The following is a 21,581-nucleotide window of genomic DNA, read 5'->3' as shown; positions in this document are numbered from 1 at the left end:
GGAACTAAGATCCCACATGCCACGTGGTGCGGCCAAAAAAAGAAAAAAGAAAAGAGAAAAAATTGGGAGGTTGGCAGCCATGGGTGTACATCTCTTCAGTTGCCAGCCTGACCTTCAGATCTGGTCCAACTAAATCCAAAGGTAAGTGAAAAGTGGGTGTCCAGAAGATCTGTAACATGGACACCTCTTTACCAGTGTATCTGAAATTGGATAGGATGGTCACATAGGCTGTGACAAGCCATACAAGCTGAGCTGCAGGCAGGTTAAACCAGAGTAGTTAAGGAAATCAGTCAGCAGATCTGTCTCTGCTACTGATAAAAAGTTGTATGGTTACCTGTGTGAGACACAAATATGGGAAATAACCTGTTTCAAGTTAGGTGCCCTTAAGCTTAACACCTTAAATATCCTGACTAATAATGCAAACATTCATACATACAGTTTATTACCATCTCAAGTCCAATAAATAAAAATATAAAAAAAATAAATAAATAAATAAATAAAAATCTCCTCTGCAAAGGGTTACTAAGAGTTGTCTCTCAGGGCCACCCCTTGATAACAATATAAAAAGTTTAAAAATCCACACTGCTGGGCTTCCCTGGTGGCGCAGTGGTTGAGGATCTGCCTGCCAATGCAGGGCACACGGGTTCGAGCCCTGGTCTGGGAAGATCCCACGTGCCGCGCAGCAACTGGGCCCATGAGCCACAACTACTGAGCCTGCGCGTCTGGAGCCTGTGCTCCGCAACAAGAGAGGCCGCGATAGTGAGAGGCCCACGCACCGCGATGAAGAGTGGCCTCCGCTTGCCGCAACTGGAGAAAGCCCTCGCACAGAAACGAAGACCCAACACAGCCATAAATAAATAAATAAATATTAGAAAAAAAAGAAATCCACACTGCTAAATTTTTGTGAGCGTTTTGTATTTCTGCTAGAGTTTGCGCTTTTTAAATATCATGGTCATATAATTTTGTAAAAAGTCATTTTTCTACCTGTAGTGGGTTGAACGGTGGACCCCGGAAATATATACCCAGGGCGTAATGCCCAGAACGTGTGAATGTTACCTTACTTGGAAAATGGGTCTTTGCAGGTGTAAGTAAGTTAAGGATCTTGAAATGAGGAGATTATCCTAGATTATCCAGGTGGGCCCTAAATCCAAGGACAGGTGTTCTTATAAGAGAGAAGCAAAGGGAGATTTGAGACAGAGATTAGCGGAAAAGACAAGGCTTGGTGAAGATGCAGGCAGAGAATGGAGTGATGTGGTCCCATGCCAAGGAAGCCAGCAACCACCAGAAGCTGGAAGAGGCAAAGTAATCTTCCCTAGGGCCTCTGGAGGGAGTGACCTGCCAACACTTTGATTCAGACTCTGGCCTCCAGAACTGTGAGAGAATAAATTTCTGGTGTTTTAGCCACCAAGTTTGTGGCACAAAGCCTCAGCAAACCAATACACTACCTCATAAAGCACTAAAGATGAAGGTGACAGTATTAGCAATGTTGTAGGTTTGCTATGAGGATTAAACAATTTAAATGAGTTAATAGTCCCAAAGCACTTAGAAGAGTGTTTGATACTTAGTAAGCACTATACAAGTTCTAAGTAAATATTTACCAAAAAGAATTTCTCTGGCGTCAACGCAACTGGTTGTTGATGACATTGCTTTACTGGTGCAGGACTGGTGGATCCGACGCCATAATACTGGAGCTTCTTGTTAGACTACGGAGTTAAAACAACATTCATGACGATGATGAAAAGGTCAAGAAGAGTGGACTCCATCAAGGTTCTTTTTGAACCCGAATGTTCTATAAAAGGAACCCTTCAATTCTCAATGCATTTGGGTCCTTGCTTCTCTATTAGTTGTTTTACAACTCCTCAATCCCTAAACGCAACGTGAAACGGGATCTGGGGGCCCTGGGGAAAAGTCACTTTTATTGCTTCCGTTGAAAGCCTAAAACCCAGCGAGGCCCCCAGAAAGCAGAATTCCCAAGCCGATTCCGCGCGCCAGGTTACACCTGTAGAAAACTACGATTCCCAGAAGGTTTTGGGGGGTTGGGTGGGGAGAACGCACCGCGAAAGGGGGCGGAGTCTAAGGGAGGCGGTCGTAGGCCGATTCCATTGTCCAGAGCGGGAGGGGTCGCCTGGGCGGGGTTTAGCGCCGTCCGATCGGCGGCCTGCGCGCGCTTGGTACGGTCGGCGGGGATCCGGGCGGCCGCGGCCGGCGCTCAAGTTTCCCGGGCAGGAAGCGCGGGGCCTGCCGGAAAGGCGCTGGTACCGTTGTCCGCTGGACCGGCGGCGGTCTCGCGTGGACTGCGACATGCAGAGCATAAACCTGGGCAACAAGGAGAGCGGCAAGATATGGCACCGCAAACCATCCCCGGCCACTCGGGACGGGTAAAGGCTGCGGCGGGAGGCGCGCGCTGTGGAGGCGGATGGCCGCCGGCGAGGGGCGGGTCCGCGGCTTTGGCGAGGCGTTTGAGGGGCTGTTGGGAAGGATCTCGGGAAGGGGTGCGGGGGTCGGATGGAGGTTCGGGTCCTGGCTCTGATCCTGCCTCGGATACCTGGGTTGGGTGACCTCCAGAAACCCAGGTGCCCTGAGTTTCATGATCCTTAGAGACCCCCCTCCCTGTACTGGGGACGGGGTCTCATTAGGATCAACGTGGAGCGGGAGGTCCTGATTTATGCCAGGGAATTTGAGTTTCTGATGAGTACCAGGACTGCCTGCCTTAATTAACACAGGATCCCTGTAGTATTCCTGGCACGCAGTAGATGCTCAGTAAATATTCGTTAGTTATTCCAGCTGGGAAAGAACTCAGGAGGAGGAACTGATGCGGGAGGAGGAGAGCAATGCACTTCTCCCCCTTCCAAATGCCGCAGTTTATCCATCCTTGAATCATTGTTTGTATTCAGGCAAGCATTCGCTCATCGACTATTTGATGAGCATTTACTATGTGCCAAGCTTGTAAGCGCTGAGGGACAGCTGTGGACCAAAACAAACTTATGGTTCTCTTGGAGTTTACGTATTAACGTGTATGGTGGTGATAGTGGTGGAGGAAGGGGTTACGGTTTACAAGGTAGGGCACTCTTTCTAGTAAGGCTAGCGTTGCTGCTGCTTTTTTTTTTTTTTTTTCATAAACTTTATTTCTTTAGGACAGTTTTAGGTTCACAGCAAAATTGAGAGGAGGGTACAGAGATTTCCCATATACCCCCTGTCCCCACACATGCCTAGCCTCCCCTTTATTAATATTCCTCACCAGATATTTGTTGCAGTTGATGAACCTGCATGAAGACATCATTATTACCCAAATTCCACAGTTAACATTAAGATTCAGTCTTGGTGTTCTACATTCTGTAGGTTTGGACAAATGTATAATGACTCATCCACCATTACAGTCTCGTACAAAGTATTTTCACTGGCCTAAAAATTGCTGTTGCCCTGCCCATTCATCCCTCCCTCCCCAACTCTTCTTTTCATTCAGTTCCCAGGTATCTGTCCTGTGTGAGGCTCCTGTGTGACTTTAATGGAAACCTTTGTCGCAAAGTGGTGCCATCTTGGTTCCAGTTGCTGCACACAGATTAATCTTATTGCTTCTAATTCCTTAGGATTCCATGGACTTTGCTGCCTCACTTGCACTCATATTTCAGTGTGTTTCTTGTTCTCGTAATTTTTCTGTTGATCCTTTGCTTGCTCCTCAACAATCAGTAGACTTTGAGTGCCAACTACACATGCCCAAAGCACACTGCTACACATTGTACCGTTAGTTTCTTTGGTTTCTGGTTGCTATCAGTCCCCTAACAATACTGCCGTCCCATCAACTCCATTGAATAAACATTTTATATAGAATAGGGGTACTTCAGTAGAGATTTTCATTTCCAAATTTGGAGTTTATGTAAATAGCACCCCTACTTCTCATGTTCTCTAAATGTTGTAAAAGTTAAGCCAACCCACAATAATTCTCTTTCTTGCTGTTATAAAATATCTAGATATACATGCAAGATTCAAAAAATGAAAGAAATGAGTTTGTGTGCAAATATCCTCATTTGTTTCTTCCACTAAAACATAGCTTTCTTTCTGTTCAATAAAACCCGTAGTTGTGGTGTTGAGAGAAGCAAGGAGCACTGACTGTGGAGTCAGATGGACTTTAGTTGAAGTAAATGTCCACTCACTAGCTCTGTGACCTTGGGCAAGTTAATCTCTTAGGCTGTAAGTGAAGATAATCATACTTAACAGCAAGATTGTCTTAGGGAATTAGTGTCTCATGCATCTTGGTGTTCAGTAAATATTTGATGTTTTTACTATGTTTAGGGACTGAGGAACCCTGTCAGGCAAATTGTGAGCAATTGAAAAGCCGTTCTAAAATAAATATTTGCATGTGTGATTTATATGAAAAATCAGAAGGACAGAATTTTGCAATTAACTGATTATATCATGATGATAGGGTTATAATCAAATTATTAGTGTTTTTCTGTATTTTCCGTATTTTGAACAGTGATCATGTAATTTTGCAATCCAGATACATAATAAATGTTACAGAAAAAAGACTGGAGGGAAGAGTCATTTGCTTGGTCTGAGTTTAATTGCCAGGGAACATTTTGATGTTGTTACTTAGTATTTCAATACATTTATTCCCCCCATTTCCCTTTGGGAATGTCAAACAAAAACCAGAGCTGGACAGTAGTTAAAGTAAACACAGACTGTATTCAGGACTGTTGCAATAGAGGACCTCAGGGTAGAACTGGGCTCAGTTCTGAATACAGCCTGGGCAAGTGGGAAGCTATAGCCAAGGAGAAGGGTGGGGGTCGGTGGATGGAAAATTACTAAGAGAAAACATCTGGATATAAGGGAGTTCTGGCTAAATCTACCTCACAGGATTCCTGCTGAAGACAGGCCCAGGTGATCAGACATCACTTGGGAGATGGGGGAGGATGAGGAACCCATCAGATGTCAAGGACAGTAGTATTGAGGGTAGGGGGTTCTGATTAAACTGACTAAGCAGCATTCTTGCTAAAATTAGATTTTACAAGGGAGTGCACAGAAGGGCCTAGGAGAAGGTTTGGTGGCCTGACTAAAGTTTGGTCAAGCCAAGAATCTTTGTCAGGGACTAGATAAAAATAATTACTGTTTCACCCAATGAGTCTGAAAGCCTTATTTTTAGATAAACTATAGAAAATGTTTGATATACTTAATTCAATGTAGTGTTTTTTAAATGAAGTGATAATGAGGCAGATGTTTCTAATGTTAAAATTCAAATTCGTAGAAAGTCAATTAAGATAAAAAATTTCATGATTTGAAAACTTGTTGCAGGAGAGAATGGGATTTTTCTGGTCTTCATGACCCAAATATAAACACATATATTATTTTAAAGAGTTAGTTAATTTGTGCTACAAGTTTTATAACAGTTTTCTTTTCAGCAAATACATGGTACATGATCTTCCTCTCAAAAAATAATCGCTTTAGACAAATATACCTGAAAATAAAACTCATGTACACTAGGAACATTCTGTAATCACACAAAAAAAATCTCATTAGGATATCTTAAAATTAGGATATTGAATTGAAATTTTTCTTACATATGGTAGCTTGTGATTTATATAAAACTCACTACTTTTCACTAATTACTTCATTGTTTTTATCATGGGTCTGTTGCTTGATGTAACAATTCAACTACTCAATCAAAAATACATTTTCTTATCATATCCTGTTGTCTATGACTTAATCACAGTTTATAAATCTCTTCATGTGTGCGTTTATATTTTTTAGTGTCTGTCTTTACTACTAAACTGAAAGCTTCCTGAGGGCAGGGCCCCTGTCTATCAACTACTCTTAGCTCCTGGCTTGTTCAGTGTCTGACACCCTGGGTTTTCAGGTATCTGATAAATAAATGAATGGTAGCTACTTTGACAATAGCTTCCTGGACAGTTTTCAGAAATCCTTGTAAGGTTGCTTCTAGGAGAGGCAGAGGAACAGCAGCAGGAGGAGAGGGAAGATGGAGTAGGCAGAAAACTTCAACATTAGTGCGGCCTACTACAAAATCCATAGTTTTCATGACAACAAGTAATGCTTGACATAGAATTTAATGGGTTTTGTTTTTGTTTTTTTGACAGAATTATAGTGAACATCATTCACAACACTTCTGACTACCTGCCCAAAGTTTTACGGTTTTTGAATGTGGCTTTTGATAGCTCAGGTGATTCTTTAATTGCTGGGGACCATCAAGGAAATATCTATGTTTTTGACTTGTATGGAAACAGGTGAGCAGATACTTTGGATATTTACCAAGTAATTAATTCCTTGACTATTTTAGTACCTGCTATTAATTATTCATTCAGAAAGATTTATTAAGTTCTTACTGTATTTCAGGCACTTTGTAAAACTCTGTCCTAAGTGTTGGTAGAGTAACGTGAGAAAGAATAGAAATATAAAATGGTTAGATTTTTTTTTTCAGAGAATTAAAGTTCTGGTTTTAACAGCGTCTCTAGTAGCTTTTTTTCCCTTAAATTTAAAATTTTATTATTGCTAATTTATCAGTTAATGTCTGTCAGTTGTTTAGAAAGAACACAGTTTCCTTTGTACATTATTGTCAGTATACTAGATCTAGGAGTTTTAAAGAATTGATCTTCACTCTTCCTCGTCTTCTCTTCCTTTGCCGAACAATTAGTGAAAAAGCAATTAGGTGGGATTGATTAAGGCAGGCATCTGTGCAATGAGAGTGAGTGGGTGGGAGGGAAAACTGTGATAGCCCAGCCAGAGTCAGAACCTGTCTGCCTGGGGGCAGGGCAATCATGGGAAAGAGGGGAGGTTTGGTCAGATGAGTAAATAGACTGAGGATGATGGGGGCCAGATTCCTCACTATTGGAAAGGGGAGTTACAAACATGGAAAGGGAGGAAACTCGACTGAACCCTGTGGAACTGGATTGTAATTGGGTATATCTGTGTGAACTCCTGGTTTTGAGCATATATAGACAGACATAGAAATGAACAGAGGTGTGTGTATGAGAAAGTGAATGAATTATATGTACATATATTTCCTAGCTTTGTCCTCTCATAGGACCTGGGAGCAATAACACCGCAGTAGTAATGAGTATACCTAGTGCCCAGTTCTTTTCTAAGTATCACTCTCTGTTACAAGAAATCAGGGATCCTTGCAGAAATAGCCAGTTTCAGGATGGAGGCAGGGAGAGTACAAGATGAGCCTGGAACACTTTGTAGCCAGAAAGAAGGACTTGTTCTGAGAATGATGGGGATGTGTCAAAAAGACATAAATGTCAGCTTGAAGGAGCTCTCTCTGGGCAGGTTGGAGACAATTTGCGTTTCAGAATAAATGATAGTGATGGGTCATAACCCACTGAATAAAATAGAAATTCGTGAATTCATGCTGTAATCAACAAACAATTAGTTTAATAAGAATGAATATTTGCATAGTCGCAAAGTACCTCCCCACAAAATATTTATTAATTAAAGAGGAAAAAAAGAGTAATTTTACAGTGAAGAAACCTGGCAAACACCACCTTATCAAATGATTAAAATTAAATTAACCAGTAGTGGGACAAATCAAAGTTTGTGTGCCACCTTATAGGGTGCAGTGATAAGAACACAGTGTTGCTTCTCTGATAGTCCTGCCTACCAAAGACAGGCAACCTGAGTCTAATCAGTAGAATCAGCAGGCAAAGCTGAATTAAGGGCATTGTAGAACAAGACTGGCCTGTGATCTTCGTAAGGGTCAAGGTCATGAAAGTTGTGGAAAGACTGAAGACTATTCCAGACGGAGGGAGCCTAGACATGTGGCAAGTCAAGGCTTGGACCTGGACTGGTCCCTTTGCTGTAAAGGACATTATTAGGACAATGGGCAAAACTGGGGTCTGGGGATTAGATGGTAGTAATATATAAATGTAATTTTCTAATTTTGATGGTTATATCATGATAATATAGGAGAATTTCCTTGTCTGTAGGAAACGTGATCTCAGTAACTTATTCTCAAATAGTTCAGGGAAAGAAGAGGTCATATATGATTTATCTATCTGTGATTTTCTAGGTAGAAATCTGTTAATCATTGTTTCTACTCCTTACCAAAAAAATAATGGTCACGGTTTTCCCACCCTTTATTCTCGCTAACCTACCCAGCCAGTTCCCAATCTTAAATCAATACACCTGTCTCTTCTTTGCTCCCGCTAAAGAAAATGAGACTAAACAAAATAAAAATAATTGTTGATTGACTCCATTACAGAGTAATGAACTTCAGCATCAGTGATGCTAGTACTTCATTTGCTTATATCTATTGTCATTTACTTTTCCCATTCTTCTCTGAATATTCCAAACTTTTACCAATTTCCATGATTCCGTATGTTCAGACTCTACTCTGATTCTGACTGCCTAGCCTCCTAATTCATGAGAAAATAGACGCCCTCAAGCTTCCCTTTCTTCTCCCCCATCACAACCTCAAATATATCTGTAAGTTCAACCATCCATAACTCCTTGCCACTTCATTTGTAGAAATAGGTGATCCTAATGTCTTTCAGCGCTAATCTCTATCTTCTATGACCGCCCTTGGGACTTTGCACCATGAGTATTCCTCTCTTTTATTCTGTCCACTGTCCCTTTTCTCTCTGTAAATATTCACATCTGGGCAGAGGTGTAAGTGGCGTAGCTGTGACTTGAAATCAGGCCTGTCTGATCCTAAAGCCCACTGCAGTGGGCTTCCTCTTCCTAATCGCCTAATCCAGTGGTCTCTTTTCAATTCTGTTTGGGCATCTGTCCCTGGCCTGCTTCCTTCCATATTCTAGGTATTCTCTTTAATAATCTTATCACCGTCAAGCCTCAGACTTCAGCTGCCACGTAACATTGTTAACTCAGACCTGCTTCTGCCACCCACTGAGGAGCTTCTAGGTTGGCCTGTCTAATGCAATGGCTACTAGCTGCACGGAGCTCTTTAGCCCCTGAGAGGTGGCTAGTCCAAACTGAGATGGGTTTTGAAGACTTACTATGAAAAACAAAAATGTAAAATATCTCTAACAGTTTTTTTTTTTTTTAATTAATTAATTAATTTATTTATTTATGGCTGTGTTGGGTCTTCGTTTCTGTGCGAGGGCTTTCTCCAGTTGCGGCAAGCGGGGGCCACTCTTCATCGTGGTGCGCGGGCCTCTCACTATCGCGGCCTCTCTTGTTGCAGAGCACAGGCTCCAGACGCGCAGGCTCAGCAATTGTGGCTCACGGGCCTAGCCGCTCCGCGGCATGTGGGATCCTCCCAAACCAGGGCTCGAACCCGTGTCCCCTGCATTGGCAGGCAGATTCTCAACCACTGCGCCACCAGGGAAGCCCTCTCTAACAGTTTTTTATTAATGAAATGTTAAAACGATAATATTTTAGATACACAGTGAATTAAGTTAAATATGTTAAGATTAATTTCATATGTTTCTTTTTACTTTTTTTATGTGGCTCCTAGAAAATTTTAAATTATGCATGTGGCCTGCATTCCATTTCTTTTGGACAGCACGGCTCTAAATGCTTTTCAAGGGCCTTAAACGCTACATGTTTAAAACCAGAATGATTATTTCCTACCCCCACGTGTGTTCCTCTTTTGCCTAAGCTTGAAAACTTCATTTTTTGGTAAATGAAACTCTGGCTAGGTGCCAAGTACTCTGCTAAGCACTTAACATACATTATTTCATTTAATCATCAGATATTATTTCCTTTAACTGTCGCAACAACCTTATGAGACATCTTTAATTATCTTCATTTCACGTGTGAGGAATTCCTGATTCCTCCCTCTTCACCCCGCGTTCCATGCATCACCAGGCCTTTCTCCACTTGACTTCTGACACCTCTCCTGTTCGTCATTTCCATTTTATACCCATAACTCTGGTTGAGAGTCTCTGTAGTAGCTTTCTTAGTCATCTCTTCTTGTCCCCCTGTCCATTTGCCATCTCTGCCAGAATCCTCTTCCTGAAAGGCATGCCTGACCATGATTCTGCTGTGCTCAAAAATTCTTGATGGCTTCCCATTCTGTGTAAGTAAAATCCAAACTCCTTTACACAGCAGGTAGCACTCTTCGTAATCTGTTTTTGTTCTGCCAAAATGGGAGCTCATTTTTCTGGGTTTCATTTTCTTCATCTCTAAGGACTCCTCCAATGTGAAATTTTACAATTTTTGGAAGAGTTTCTGATACTAACGCAGTCATCTCTTCATAGGTTTAATCTTGTTCAGCGAACATCGCAAGCTTGCACAGCTCTGGCCTTTAATCTTCATAGGAAGTCTGAATTCCTCGTGGCGTTAGCTGATTATTCTATTAAATGTTTCGATACAGGTAAGAAGTCCTATTTCTCTTTTGAAGCAGAGTGAAATGTAGACAGAAATACTGCAAGGAGTTGGCTGATCTGTGTAGTCTGAGGGATCAGACCCCACCCGATGACCCTCACTTCAGACACTAGCCACAGGTTTGGGGGTCCCAGGGCCATCCTCATATCAGATCAACAGACTACAAACTCAGGGTTCCCCACAACTACCCTCAGGTTTGGGAGTTCACTAGAATGACTCACAGAATTCAGGGAAGCACTATGCTGATGGTTATAGTTTTGATGTAGCGAAAGGATACAAATTAAAACTAGCCAAAGGAAGAGACGCATAGGGTGGAATCTGGGAGGCTCACAAAAGAGAAGCTTCCATTGTTCCCAGAGACACATTACCCTCCCGGCATCAATGTGTGGCCATCCGCACCGAGTATTGCCACACCGGGAAGTTCACCCAGGCTCTGACTTCCAGAGTTTTTATTGACGCTCCATAACATAGGCATGATTGGATTATTGCCCACTTGATTAAACTCCATGTCCAGCCCTCCTCTTCTCTGGAGGTTGGGCTGACATCATGTGGCCGAAAGCCCCAGCCCTCCAGTCACTCACATGGTTGGTCTTTCTGGTGTGGCCAGTCCCCACTCTGAGGTTCTCTCCTTAGCATAAGCCGTCTGCTGTTGTCCAGGGACCTACCACAAATAACAAAGACACTCCTGCCACTGGAGTAAGTCCAAGGGTTTAGAGGTTGCCTCCTTGGAGCCTGGACAAAGGCCATACCTCTCTTTGAAGGCCAAATTCCTTACTACACAGGTACAAGAATAAACACTTTTTAAATACAACCTATGTATTTTATACCACATTATATTTTTTAATAGAGAACTTAGAGTTCTGTAAACTGAACTCATTATTAAGAAAAAAAAATCTCAACTGCATTGTTTTTTCTTGTTATTAATGTAACCTATGTATTATAATATTTAGAAAAATTATAAACAATAATAATAAGAATGGTAGTAATAGTGATAGCTAACACTTATATAGTGTTTACTCCTTGCCAGGTACTGTTCTATGATTTTATACATATTAATTAATTTTACTCATCATACTAACCGACAGAGATGGATACTCTTGTTATGCCCATTTTGCAGATGAGGAAATTGAGGCACAGAAGTAACTTGACTAAGTGCCCACAGCTTGGTAAGCGGTGGAGCCAGGATTCCTAATCTCGGAGTCAAGCTTCAGGGTCCCTGGTCTTAATCACTAGTACCCTCTCACCGCACATGCAGGAAGAAAAGGCAGTCATCCTGCGGTAATGCCCAGAGACACAGTCAGTGTTTTTATAACAGGGACTGATCTTTCCAATCTGTTTTCTATGCATATACCTTTTTTATACTCTAACAAATATATGATCATCCTATTGTTTGGTGGAATCACTTCCTTACCACATGAAAATTGTATATATTTAAGATCAGTACTTAGTAATCATACTCTATAAATGTTTGCAATACCATAATCATTTAGCCTATTACCTATTGATGGACTTTAAACTGTTTCCAATTTTTGATATTACAAACACTGCTGTCACTGAAGTTCTGAAAAACTAAGTCTTTACACTCCTGTGTGATTGGTTTCCTCGGATTTTATCCATTCTCTCCTCCTCTCGTCTTAGTTTTATCTTTTTATAGTGTCTTCTGTCTTATGGAAACCCCTGTTAGCCAAGCCTCTTCCTCAGATGCCGTCTCTGCTCCCCCAACTACCTCCCTTTCTTTGCTGCCAAATCCTGCTTCTTCACAGCATCCAGTGATGGATTCTGACGCTTAGTCCCCCCATCCAGGCTTCCAAGACTGCTGTCTCCAAGGTCTTTAGTAACCTCTGATTGTGTAAATCCTCTTTATCCTTTTCATTTTGTTTCTCCATAGCTTTTAACACTTTGGGTTACTTCAAGAGTCTTAGTTTTCTACTGTTACCTCTCTTGGTTCTACTTTTCTGACTCTTTCTTTTCTGGGTTCTTTTAGTGGTTCCTAGACTTTTGGGCATTTGACCCAATTAAAAAGAAAAAGTAGAGGAACCAACATAGGTTGTCAACTTTTAATTTTGCTGATTGACATTGGAAAAAAAACAATATGACTTCATTTCATAAAACAAGGGATTTTTTTTTAAACATAGAAGGATACAATAGATTAAAAGGTAGTACTTTAAACTTAACTTTATGAAAAACTCATTACATTATCCTTTTCTCATTTCACTGAAGGCCAATGAAAAATTGATCATTGAGTAATGCCAGACTTCAGACTGGTGTTTGGAAACCACTCCTCCCTTCCCAAGGGTTTATCTGTTCCTCTATCTTCAGTTTTGACCTGCTCCGTGTCTTAATGTTTCCCAGATTTACATCTTGCTTTCTGACTGTTCTCCCCACTTCCATCTTTCTGGAGGAAAAAAATCTGACCATAAAAGTATACCATGCCGGGCTTCCCTGGTGGTGCGGTGGTTGAGAGTCTGCCTGCCAATGCAGGGGACGTGGGTTCGAGCCCTGGTCTGGGAAGATCCCACATGCCGCGGAGCAACTCGGCCCGTGAGCCACAATTACTGAGCCTGCGCGTCTGGAGCCTGTGCTCGGCAACGAGAGGCTGCGATAGTGAGAGGCCTGCGCACCGCGATGAAGAGTGGTCCCCGCTTGCCACAACTAGAGAAAGCCCTTGCACAGAAACGAAGACCCAACACAGCCATACATACATACATACATACATACATAAAAAGAATGTAAGCAGACAAGAATAGCATTAAAAAAATAAAAAATAAAAAATAAATTAAAAAAAAAAAGTATACCATGCCTATTATAGAAAACTTGGAGACACAGAAAAACGTAAAGAGAAAGTAAAAATCACTGTAATTTTATTACCCATTGATAATTATTATGAAGAGTTTTTGTTGTTTTCTCTACCAGACTGTTTTCTCTGCTTGTGTGTCACACACACACGTACACACACCAAATCAATTTTAAAAATCAAATTTATTACCTCTTCTCACACTGCTAAGTCTGTCCCTCCTTGTGTATTTATGTCAGGTAGTAGAATCACCACCTGCTTATGGAACTAAACCGGAGCCACTGGAGTCTCAACTCCTCTTTTGTCTCAACACATCCATTTAATCACTGAGTCCTTTGATATTTCTTTTGTAGCTCTTGAGTTTGTTCCTTTCTCCATTGCCACATTCTTAGTATAGACCCTCCTTATCTCCTGCCTGGGTTATTACAGCAACAGATAAACTAGTCATTTTGTAATCTCTTCCTCCTTTCTAGTATATCCACCATATCTTCAAAGTGCTTTCTGAAACAGACCAGATATGGTATTCTTCCGCGTAAAACTATTTCAAGAGAAAGCCCAGACTCCATCACGTCACATTCAAGGCTGTTCTTAAACCCCCTTTCGGCCTCCTCCCTTCCAACCTCGGTGTTACACATGTTACTAACACGTCCTACGGTGCACTTCATCAACCAGCCACCGGCTTCCATTCTTTTTAGATGTTAACGGCGATGGAGGGACCTCATATAATCCCTAGCCATCAGCTGAATCAGTTCTCGGATGAAATACAGGGTTTGACCTGTATAACTGTTTTCCTTTTTCCCCCAGTCACCAGGGAGCTAGTTAGCTGGATGCGAGGACATGAATCACCGGTGTTCTCGATCTCTGTGCACGCATCCGGGAGATACGCCATCACTACTTCTTCTGATACAGCACAGCTATGGGACTTGGATACCTTCCAAAGAAAAAGAAAGCTGAATATTCTCCAGTCTGTGGGTATACAAAAGGTCAGTGAAGGGGGACACATCTTGGTCTGTTGTGCTTCTCAGGCTAGTTTTTTTTTTTTTTTTTTAATTTTTATTTATTTATTTATTTATGGCTGTGTTGGGTCTTCGTTTCTGTGCGAGGGCTTTCTCTAGTTGTGGCAAGCGGGGACCACTCTTCATCGCGGTGCGCGGGCCTCTCACTATCGCGGCCTCTCTTGTTGCGGAGCACAGGCTCCAGACGCGCAGGCTCAGTAATTGTGGCTCACGGGCCCAGTCGCTCCGCGGCATGTGGGACCCTCCCAGACCAGGGCTCTAACCCGTGTCCCCTGCATTGGCAGGCAGACTCTCAACCACTGCGCCACCAGGGAAGCCCCTCAGGCTAGTTTCTTGATCAGCAGAATATAGATATTGTAAGTAATGGTTCAGTCTGTCCCACTTAGCTATGCCTTCATAACTCAACAACAAGCAAACCTTTTTTTTTTTTTTTTTTAATTATTATTATAGTGTGTAACTTCAACTTTAGTTAGGTGTTAGTTTTTACTTAGCTGGTTGATTTTGTTTTATTTCTTAACCCAATTATGAAAAATTTCAAATATAAGATTTGTAAGAATTTCACAGTAAACACATGTACACCCGTGGTCTAGATCCTACTATACTATACTTTACTGCACTTACATGTTAGTAAACTATATTATGGATCTATCCATCTTTCTGTCCCTCTGTTTATTAACTCATCTTTTTTTTTTTTTGCATTTTAAAGTAAATTGCAGACATCAGTGCTTGCCCATCAATGCTTTAAGCCTGCATTTAATTAACTACATTTAATTGGGTTCAGTATTTGTTGATGTAAAATTTGTGTATAATGCACAAATCTTTAAGTATTCATTTATTAGGTTTTGACAAATACATACACTTTTGTAACATGTGCAGACCTATTATTACCATCATCCCAGGAAGTTCCATTATATCCCTTCCCAGGTAAGCACTGCTCTGATGTTTTTCCACCACAGGTTAGTTTTATCTGTTCTAAAATTTCACATAAGTAGAGCTGGTGAGTAATGGTATGTGTAAAAGCTTTTCTCATTCAGCGTCATGTTTTTGAGATTCATCCATGCTGTTGTATGTGTCAGTAGTTTGTTCCTTTTTATTGCTGATCAGTATTCCATCGTACACATATATCACTTTTTTTTTTTTTAATGGTGAATTTTACTGTATGTAACTTATATATCCATAAACCTGACTTTTTTTTTTTTTAATTGAAACACCTGATCCTTGGGTCATTTGCATTCTTAATTTATTTATTTATTTATTTTTGGCTGTGTTGGGTCTTCGTTTCTGTGCGAGGGCTTTCTCTAGTTGCGGCGAGCGGGGGCCACTCTTCATCGCGGTGCGCGGGCCTCTCACTATCGCGGCCTCTCTCGTTGCGGAGCACAGGCTCCAGACGCGCAGGCTCACGGGCCCAGCCACTCCGCGGCATGTGGGATCCTCCCAGACCAGGGCTCGAACCCGTGTCCCTTGCACCGGCAGGTGGATTCTCAACCACTGCGCCACCAGGGAAGCCCTATATCACTTTTTAAAATATCCATTTCTTTTGCTTTTAAGGTTTTTCTTTTTCTTCTATTTGATTAGCTAAATGCTATTTTCAGGATTGTCTGCACCTCCCATTTAATTATTTTGCTTCAGGTTATATTATACATGCAGTATTGCTTTTAATTTCTTGGTTATTAACATGAACAGCTAGCAGTGCATGTCAACCAAAAATTTATTTTGTAGTCTCCACGGAAATCTCAGAGATCTTAATAATTTAAAAAAGATAAAAGCTATAGCCAGCTTACTCATCAGGTATTCAGGCCAAATGCCTTAGTAGGTCTTTTATTCTTTAACTGCTTTAATACTTAAATTGAATTTTAAATTCTAAGGTAGAGAACATTGAAAGTTGAACCCACAGTGGAAACAGTCATGAAACAATGACACAAAAACCATCTGTTCTTTTTACCATGAAATTAGAATTAGTATACATGGAATAGTTGCCAATTTTAGCCTTGCCTTGGTCATTCAGACATTTTAGTTTAAAAAATAGGATTCCAAATGTTTGTGATAAGAGAATAAAATTAAATGTAGTAAATGTGAATACAGTATGCAGTATACATTTAAGTATATTCGAAAATAGTAGAACATCGTAGTCTATAAGTTACCAGCAAACTTTTCCTCAAAACACCAGATAGTAAACATTTTTGGTTTTGCTGGCCAAGAGCAAAATTGAGGATATTATGTGTGTACTTACATAACCATCTGAAATGAAATAATTTTAAAATGTAAAAGCCATTCTCTCCTGGGCCATACAAGGACTGGAGATGAGTCAGGTGGTTGTCACTCCTGGCTTATTCTGTTGAAAATAGGAAATAGTTATAAACTAATCTTAAAGTAAAAGTTTTATTCTTATCAAGTTTTTTTTTTTTTTTAAGAACTCTTTTTTTTTTTTTAATTAATTAATTTATTTATTTATTTTTGGCTGTGTTGGGTCTTCGTTTCTGTGCGAGGGCTTTCTCTAGTTGCGGCGAGTGGGGGGCCACTCTTCATCGCGGTGCGCGGGCCTTTCACTGTCGCGGCCTCTCTTGTTGCGGGGCACAGGCTCCAGACGCGCAGGCTCAGTAGTTGTGGCTCACGGGCCCAGTTGCTCCGCGGCATGTGGGATCTTCCCAGACCAGGGCTCGAACCCATGTCCCCTGCATTGGCAGGCAGATTCTCAACCGCTGCGCCACCAGGGAAGCCCTCTTATCAAGTTTTTATTAAACTTATATTTTTATTGCAGTTTCTGCTTTTATACTTTATTTTTTAATAAAATATAATATAAATTAATATTACTATATTAATTAATATATTAATTAATAATATTAATTAGTTAATATTAATATATTTATATATTAATTAATATTAGTATATAAATTAATATAATAATATAAATTTAATATAAATTTATTCATCTTATTTATTTTTGGCTGTGCTGGGTCTGTGTTGCTGTGAGCGAGGGCTACTCTTTCAGTGCGGGGCACAGGCTTCTCATTGTGGTGGCTTCTCTTGTTGTGGAGCACAGGCTCTAGGCAAGCAGGCTTCAATAGTTGTGGCACGTGGGCTCAGTAGTTGTGATACACGGGCTTAGTTGCTCCGCGGCATGTGGGATCTTCCTGGACTAGAGATTGAACCCATGTCCCCTGCATTGGCAGGTGGATTCTTAACCACTGTGCCACCAGGGAAGTCCCTGATTTTATATTTTAAATAAAAGTTTTGTGATTTTTTTTCCCTTGATGACACATGGTGACACATGATGCTATGGGTTTCATTTTATGATGGCTCTTTTCATCTAAAACGGTCTCCTACCTTTTCTCTTTTTTTCCCATAACATGAATTTTTTTTTTTTTTTGAGAGACCAGGCCACTTAGTTGTGTTGAAAAATGCCCCACATTCTGGATGTGTCTTACTGTTTCCTCATTATGTCATTTAACTTGTTCTCTCACCTGTATTTCTTGTAAACTTGAATTTAGGTCTAAAGTCTTGAGTAGATTCACGTTAAACTTTTTTGACAAGATGTTTACCTTTTGTGTAAGATGAAAATAGTAATAGTGCTTACCTCAGGGTTAGTTTCAGGACTGAATGTGATAATCTATGCAAAGCACTTAGCACGATGCTTGTTTATAGTAAGTGCTTAGTACAAGTTAGCTGCAGCTGCTATTTCTATATTGTCGTTAATGTTATTATTTATTATTGTTATCTGTTATCTAGCTTTATTATGGGATTATCTCAGTGCAATTACATATCTTCTTAAAAAGCTATAAGGGAACTGTATTCTTTTTCTTTTGAACTATATTAAATAGATGCACAATCCCTTATTAGCAACTCAGAAACCCAGATGTTTTTTAATAACTCATTTTGTGGCAAAATCTGATTGGAATTCATCTAGCAGCAAAATCTGAACTAAATTGACATGAGGCTGAAATATTAATATGTTTGAGTATGGAGTATTGCTCCAGGTCACTGGGGGTTCTACATAATATTACAGAATATGCATTATATTACCTTTCTCAAATTGGAAGTAATTCTGAATTCTGGAACACATCTGTCCCTAAAGGTTTCAGATAAGGAACTACAGACCTTTGATTTCAAAACGTTTTTAAAGAACTTACCACTCCATCCTCTTTCCACTGATTTTTTGTACCTAGCAATAGCGGTAATTAACACGAATAGTAATAGATACCAATTGTTGAGTCCTTACTATGTACTTAACACTTTGTTTTGTTATTTTTAAGCTTAAATAATCCTAAAAGGTAGATACTATTATTCTCATTTTACAATTGGGGAAACTGCACTTCAGAAAGTGTCACATAGTTTATGAAAGGGTTGCAGTTTTGAACCGAAACTTGTTTCACTCTGAAGTCATTCCATTACGCCATACTGCCTCTCAGGTAGACCAATTACATTTCTTCAAATTAGGAAATTTTGATTCTTTTTTTTGATACTTGGAGGTAAGATATTTAGCTCTTTAGTTAAAGATTTTGGAACAAATCCTGAGATTTCTAATTACTGTCGTTCAGTATGTATCAGAAAAGGTTTTGTGATGGGTATCAGAAAACATTGAATAGTGTGTTACTGAACTTACTCAGTCTCTGTATACACTGGGCACTCACTAAATTTTTGCTGAATTGTACATTTGACCTTAACTTTCTCTTATTACTATTCTGAACTCTTTAAACTTTGGAAAGAACTCACATACCTCTCAAAAGTGAATTGGGAAGGCTAGGATTTTCATATTTTGTAAGGAAAAACTGCAGCCAACCCTCCAAAGAGTATATTTTGTTAGTGCTTTTGAAGTTTTTTCTAAGCATTTTATGTTTGTCAGGAGATGACACTATATAATGACATGATTCATTAGGAACAATTTTATAATCATTAAAATCTGGCAATTAAAATCACAAATCTAGTAATGAATAATCATGTCGGCAACAATCTATCACAGCTATGCCTCAAAATAGCAGCTGATGTTCATTTACTTTTAAGCTTTTGCTTCTCCCAGTAGGAATAAACTTTATTACTTTTCTAGAAAAATATTGCTAATTATAATAAAAATTTCAAGTCACTTTTTTGACATCAGATTTGAAAGTGTTTTAGGGCATTCATTATAGATTATAATTATTCACTGCAAATTCTTTCTGTAAGACCTTCATATTACAAATCTTCTTAACATAATGAAACTGGCAAAAGACCTACCAGATTGTCTTTGACAGAGTGAGCTCAGGACAAAAGTGAGGAGGAGTTGGATGAGGCAAGGGCATCAGCACCTGATGTAGTTGAGTTACCATTTTTTATTGTCTTATTAGCTTTAGTCCTTAGTAGATTGTTCTAATTACCCAGTATGTTCCATAGTATATTTTATATGTGTGTATGTATGTTTTTTAGCACTATTATCAAAAAACAGATACTAGTATATATGTAAATATATATATATTTACAATTCCCTAAAATTCTTACAATAATGTCGTTAACTATTAGAATCATTTCCTAATTATATGTATGAAATAGGCTGGGTGACAATAACACAAATTCGTTGCAAGGCTACGGTATTTCATGTAGATGCCTTATTGACCCGTTATTTTTGTAACACTGGGGAAAGCCATGGTAGATGTGTGTTGATGCTGCTTTTCCCCAGGACAGCTCTCTCTCATTACTGTGATGACGGTTATATCCAGATTCTGAATACTCAGAGACACTCCAATCCAGTGCTATAGACGCTGAACACTTCATCCCCAAGGAATGTAGCACTCCCTCTGACGCCAGTAAAATTGTGAAGGTGTGTGACAGATCAGGGGTCGGAATAAGAGGTAACAAATCCTTAAAAGTGCCCTGCCTCCTTGTGAGTCCCTGCCCCTCTCTCTCGCCAACACAGAAAATCACATATTTTAAAAATAATAAAGCTGTAAAGACACACCAGTAGAAACAACAAGATACGTTCAAATGTGAAGTGTTACAATAAGCTATAATGCAGTTAAGAAGGCTGGTCTGGATAAGAAAGAATAAATACCTGGAACTCAGCATTAACTGTTAAAGATGGACATACATATACTGTACAACTCAGAAAAAGGTTCATTCATTCATTTATTCAACAAATACTGCTGAGCACCTTTACTACATTCTTGTCATTGTGCTCAGCACTGACTACACAAAAATAAACAAGATAGACAAGACCTCTGCCCTCTCAGAAACCAACCAGGGGTCTTCATCCCAAGGCAGCTGTGAAGGATGACACATCTCTCGCTCAATTTTGTCCACAGTGTTTGGGGTCCCATGCATAGAGTCTCTGGGTCGATTTCCTGTGGGCAGACATATGTATAAAGAAATAATAATTATTCTGTAATTCAAAAGAGGAGTGAAGTATAAGACCAAAGCTATATTGAGGGAAAAAAAGAATAAATAGCTAGAGCTGTAACTAATGATCAAACTGTGTGAAATGTCTCAAGCTCTTTTATTTTTACTTAAAACCAAACGAACTTTTTGGCCAACCCAGTATTTTTGAGAGGATAGGAAGGAATATTTGTCCTTAGGACACTGAATTTTTTTCATTTTCTTTCCTTCTTTGCTTCCTTTCCTACCTCACTTTGTGTGTTTTACACAGATGACACACAAAATTATATTTGAGGCCATTGAAACTCTTATGAGAAAATATTGGTCAATTTTAATAAAAATTTTATATTATCAAAAGTAAGCATTGCTTACTGCTTATGTAATAGAAAAATAGAAAGTAGGAGAATAAAATGGTATTTTCAACTTCACTACCAATTTCAGTCTCATCTGTCCATTAAATAAATTGAATCGAATAAAATATCATGTATTTGTTTTCAACTTTTTACTTTTACAAATAATGCTTAGCAAACATTTATACACACTTATCTTAAAGCATTTTGCTGATTTTTTCCCCAAAGGATTAACTCTTAGAAGCAGATTGACTAGTTCAGAAGAGAGAGATTTTTAAGGTTGTTGACTGTTTTTAAGGCTGTTAGACAGTATCTTTAACCAGTTTTTACTACCAGCAGGAGTGTATGACAGTGCCTTTATCTATACTTTCACCAACATTTAATTTTTTTTAACACTTATCTGTAGTTAGTACTCAATATAGTATTTATATTAGTATATAGCTTATAAATATAATACATGTTAGTATATGTATAGTTTGTGTATATGTATATGTGTGTGCATTATTTTAAAATAAATTTGGTACACATAAAATGGTATCTTCTTTTCATTTGAATCTTTTATAAGGTTAAATATCTTAAATTGTTTCCTAGTGTTTTATGAATAGCCTACTCATTATAGTCACCTGTTTTTTGTTTAAAGGAGTTTACCTTTTCTTTTTAGTTTATAATAGTATGTAAAAATATCAGTTTTCTCCCCTGTCATATGTTGTAAATGTATTTTTCTCCAATTTAAGAAAAAATAATTTTAAGATAGAAAAATTAACTACTTGTAAATTTTAAATTTAA

At 39.4% G+C, this 21,581-nt stretch overlaps 1 protein-coding gene across 3 annotated transcripts in view; it reads left to right on the top strand.

Moving 5' to 3' along the window:
- Positions 1-2,179: 2,179 nt before the first annotated feature.
- The window catches only part of TBC1D31 (TBC1 domain family member 31), a 64,419-nt gene continuing 45,017 nt past the window's right edge, over positions 2,180-21,581 (top strand). For 2 of the 3 annotated variants that reach the window (XM_059901931.1, XM_059901930.1), the window contains exons 1-4: positions 2,180-2,378; positions 6,090-6,236; positions 10,170-10,285; positions 13,895-14,073. In XM_059901931.1, coding sequence (XP_059757914.1) covers positions 2,302-2,378; positions 6,090-6,236; positions 10,170-10,285; positions 13,895-14,073 — 519 coding nt within the window. In that variant the 5' untranslated portion in view covers positions 2,180-2,301. The remainder of the gene's footprint in view (positions 2,379-6,089; positions 6,237-10,169; positions 10,286-13,894; positions 14,074-21,581) is intronic. The other variant, XM_059901932.1, reaches the window with a different exon arrangement.

Source organism: Balaenoptera ricei, chromosome 17 (assembly GCF_028023285.1).
Source record: "Balaenoptera ricei isolate mBalRic1 chromosome 17, mBalRic1.hap2, whole genome shotgun sequence".
Classification (NCBI taxonomy): domain Eukaryota; kingdom Metazoa; phylum Chordata; class Mammalia; order Artiodactyla; family Balaenopteridae; genus Balaenoptera; species Balaenoptera ricei.
Note: the sequence above shows the minus strand (reverse complement) of the source record. Positions and strands in the feature narration are given on the sequence as shown.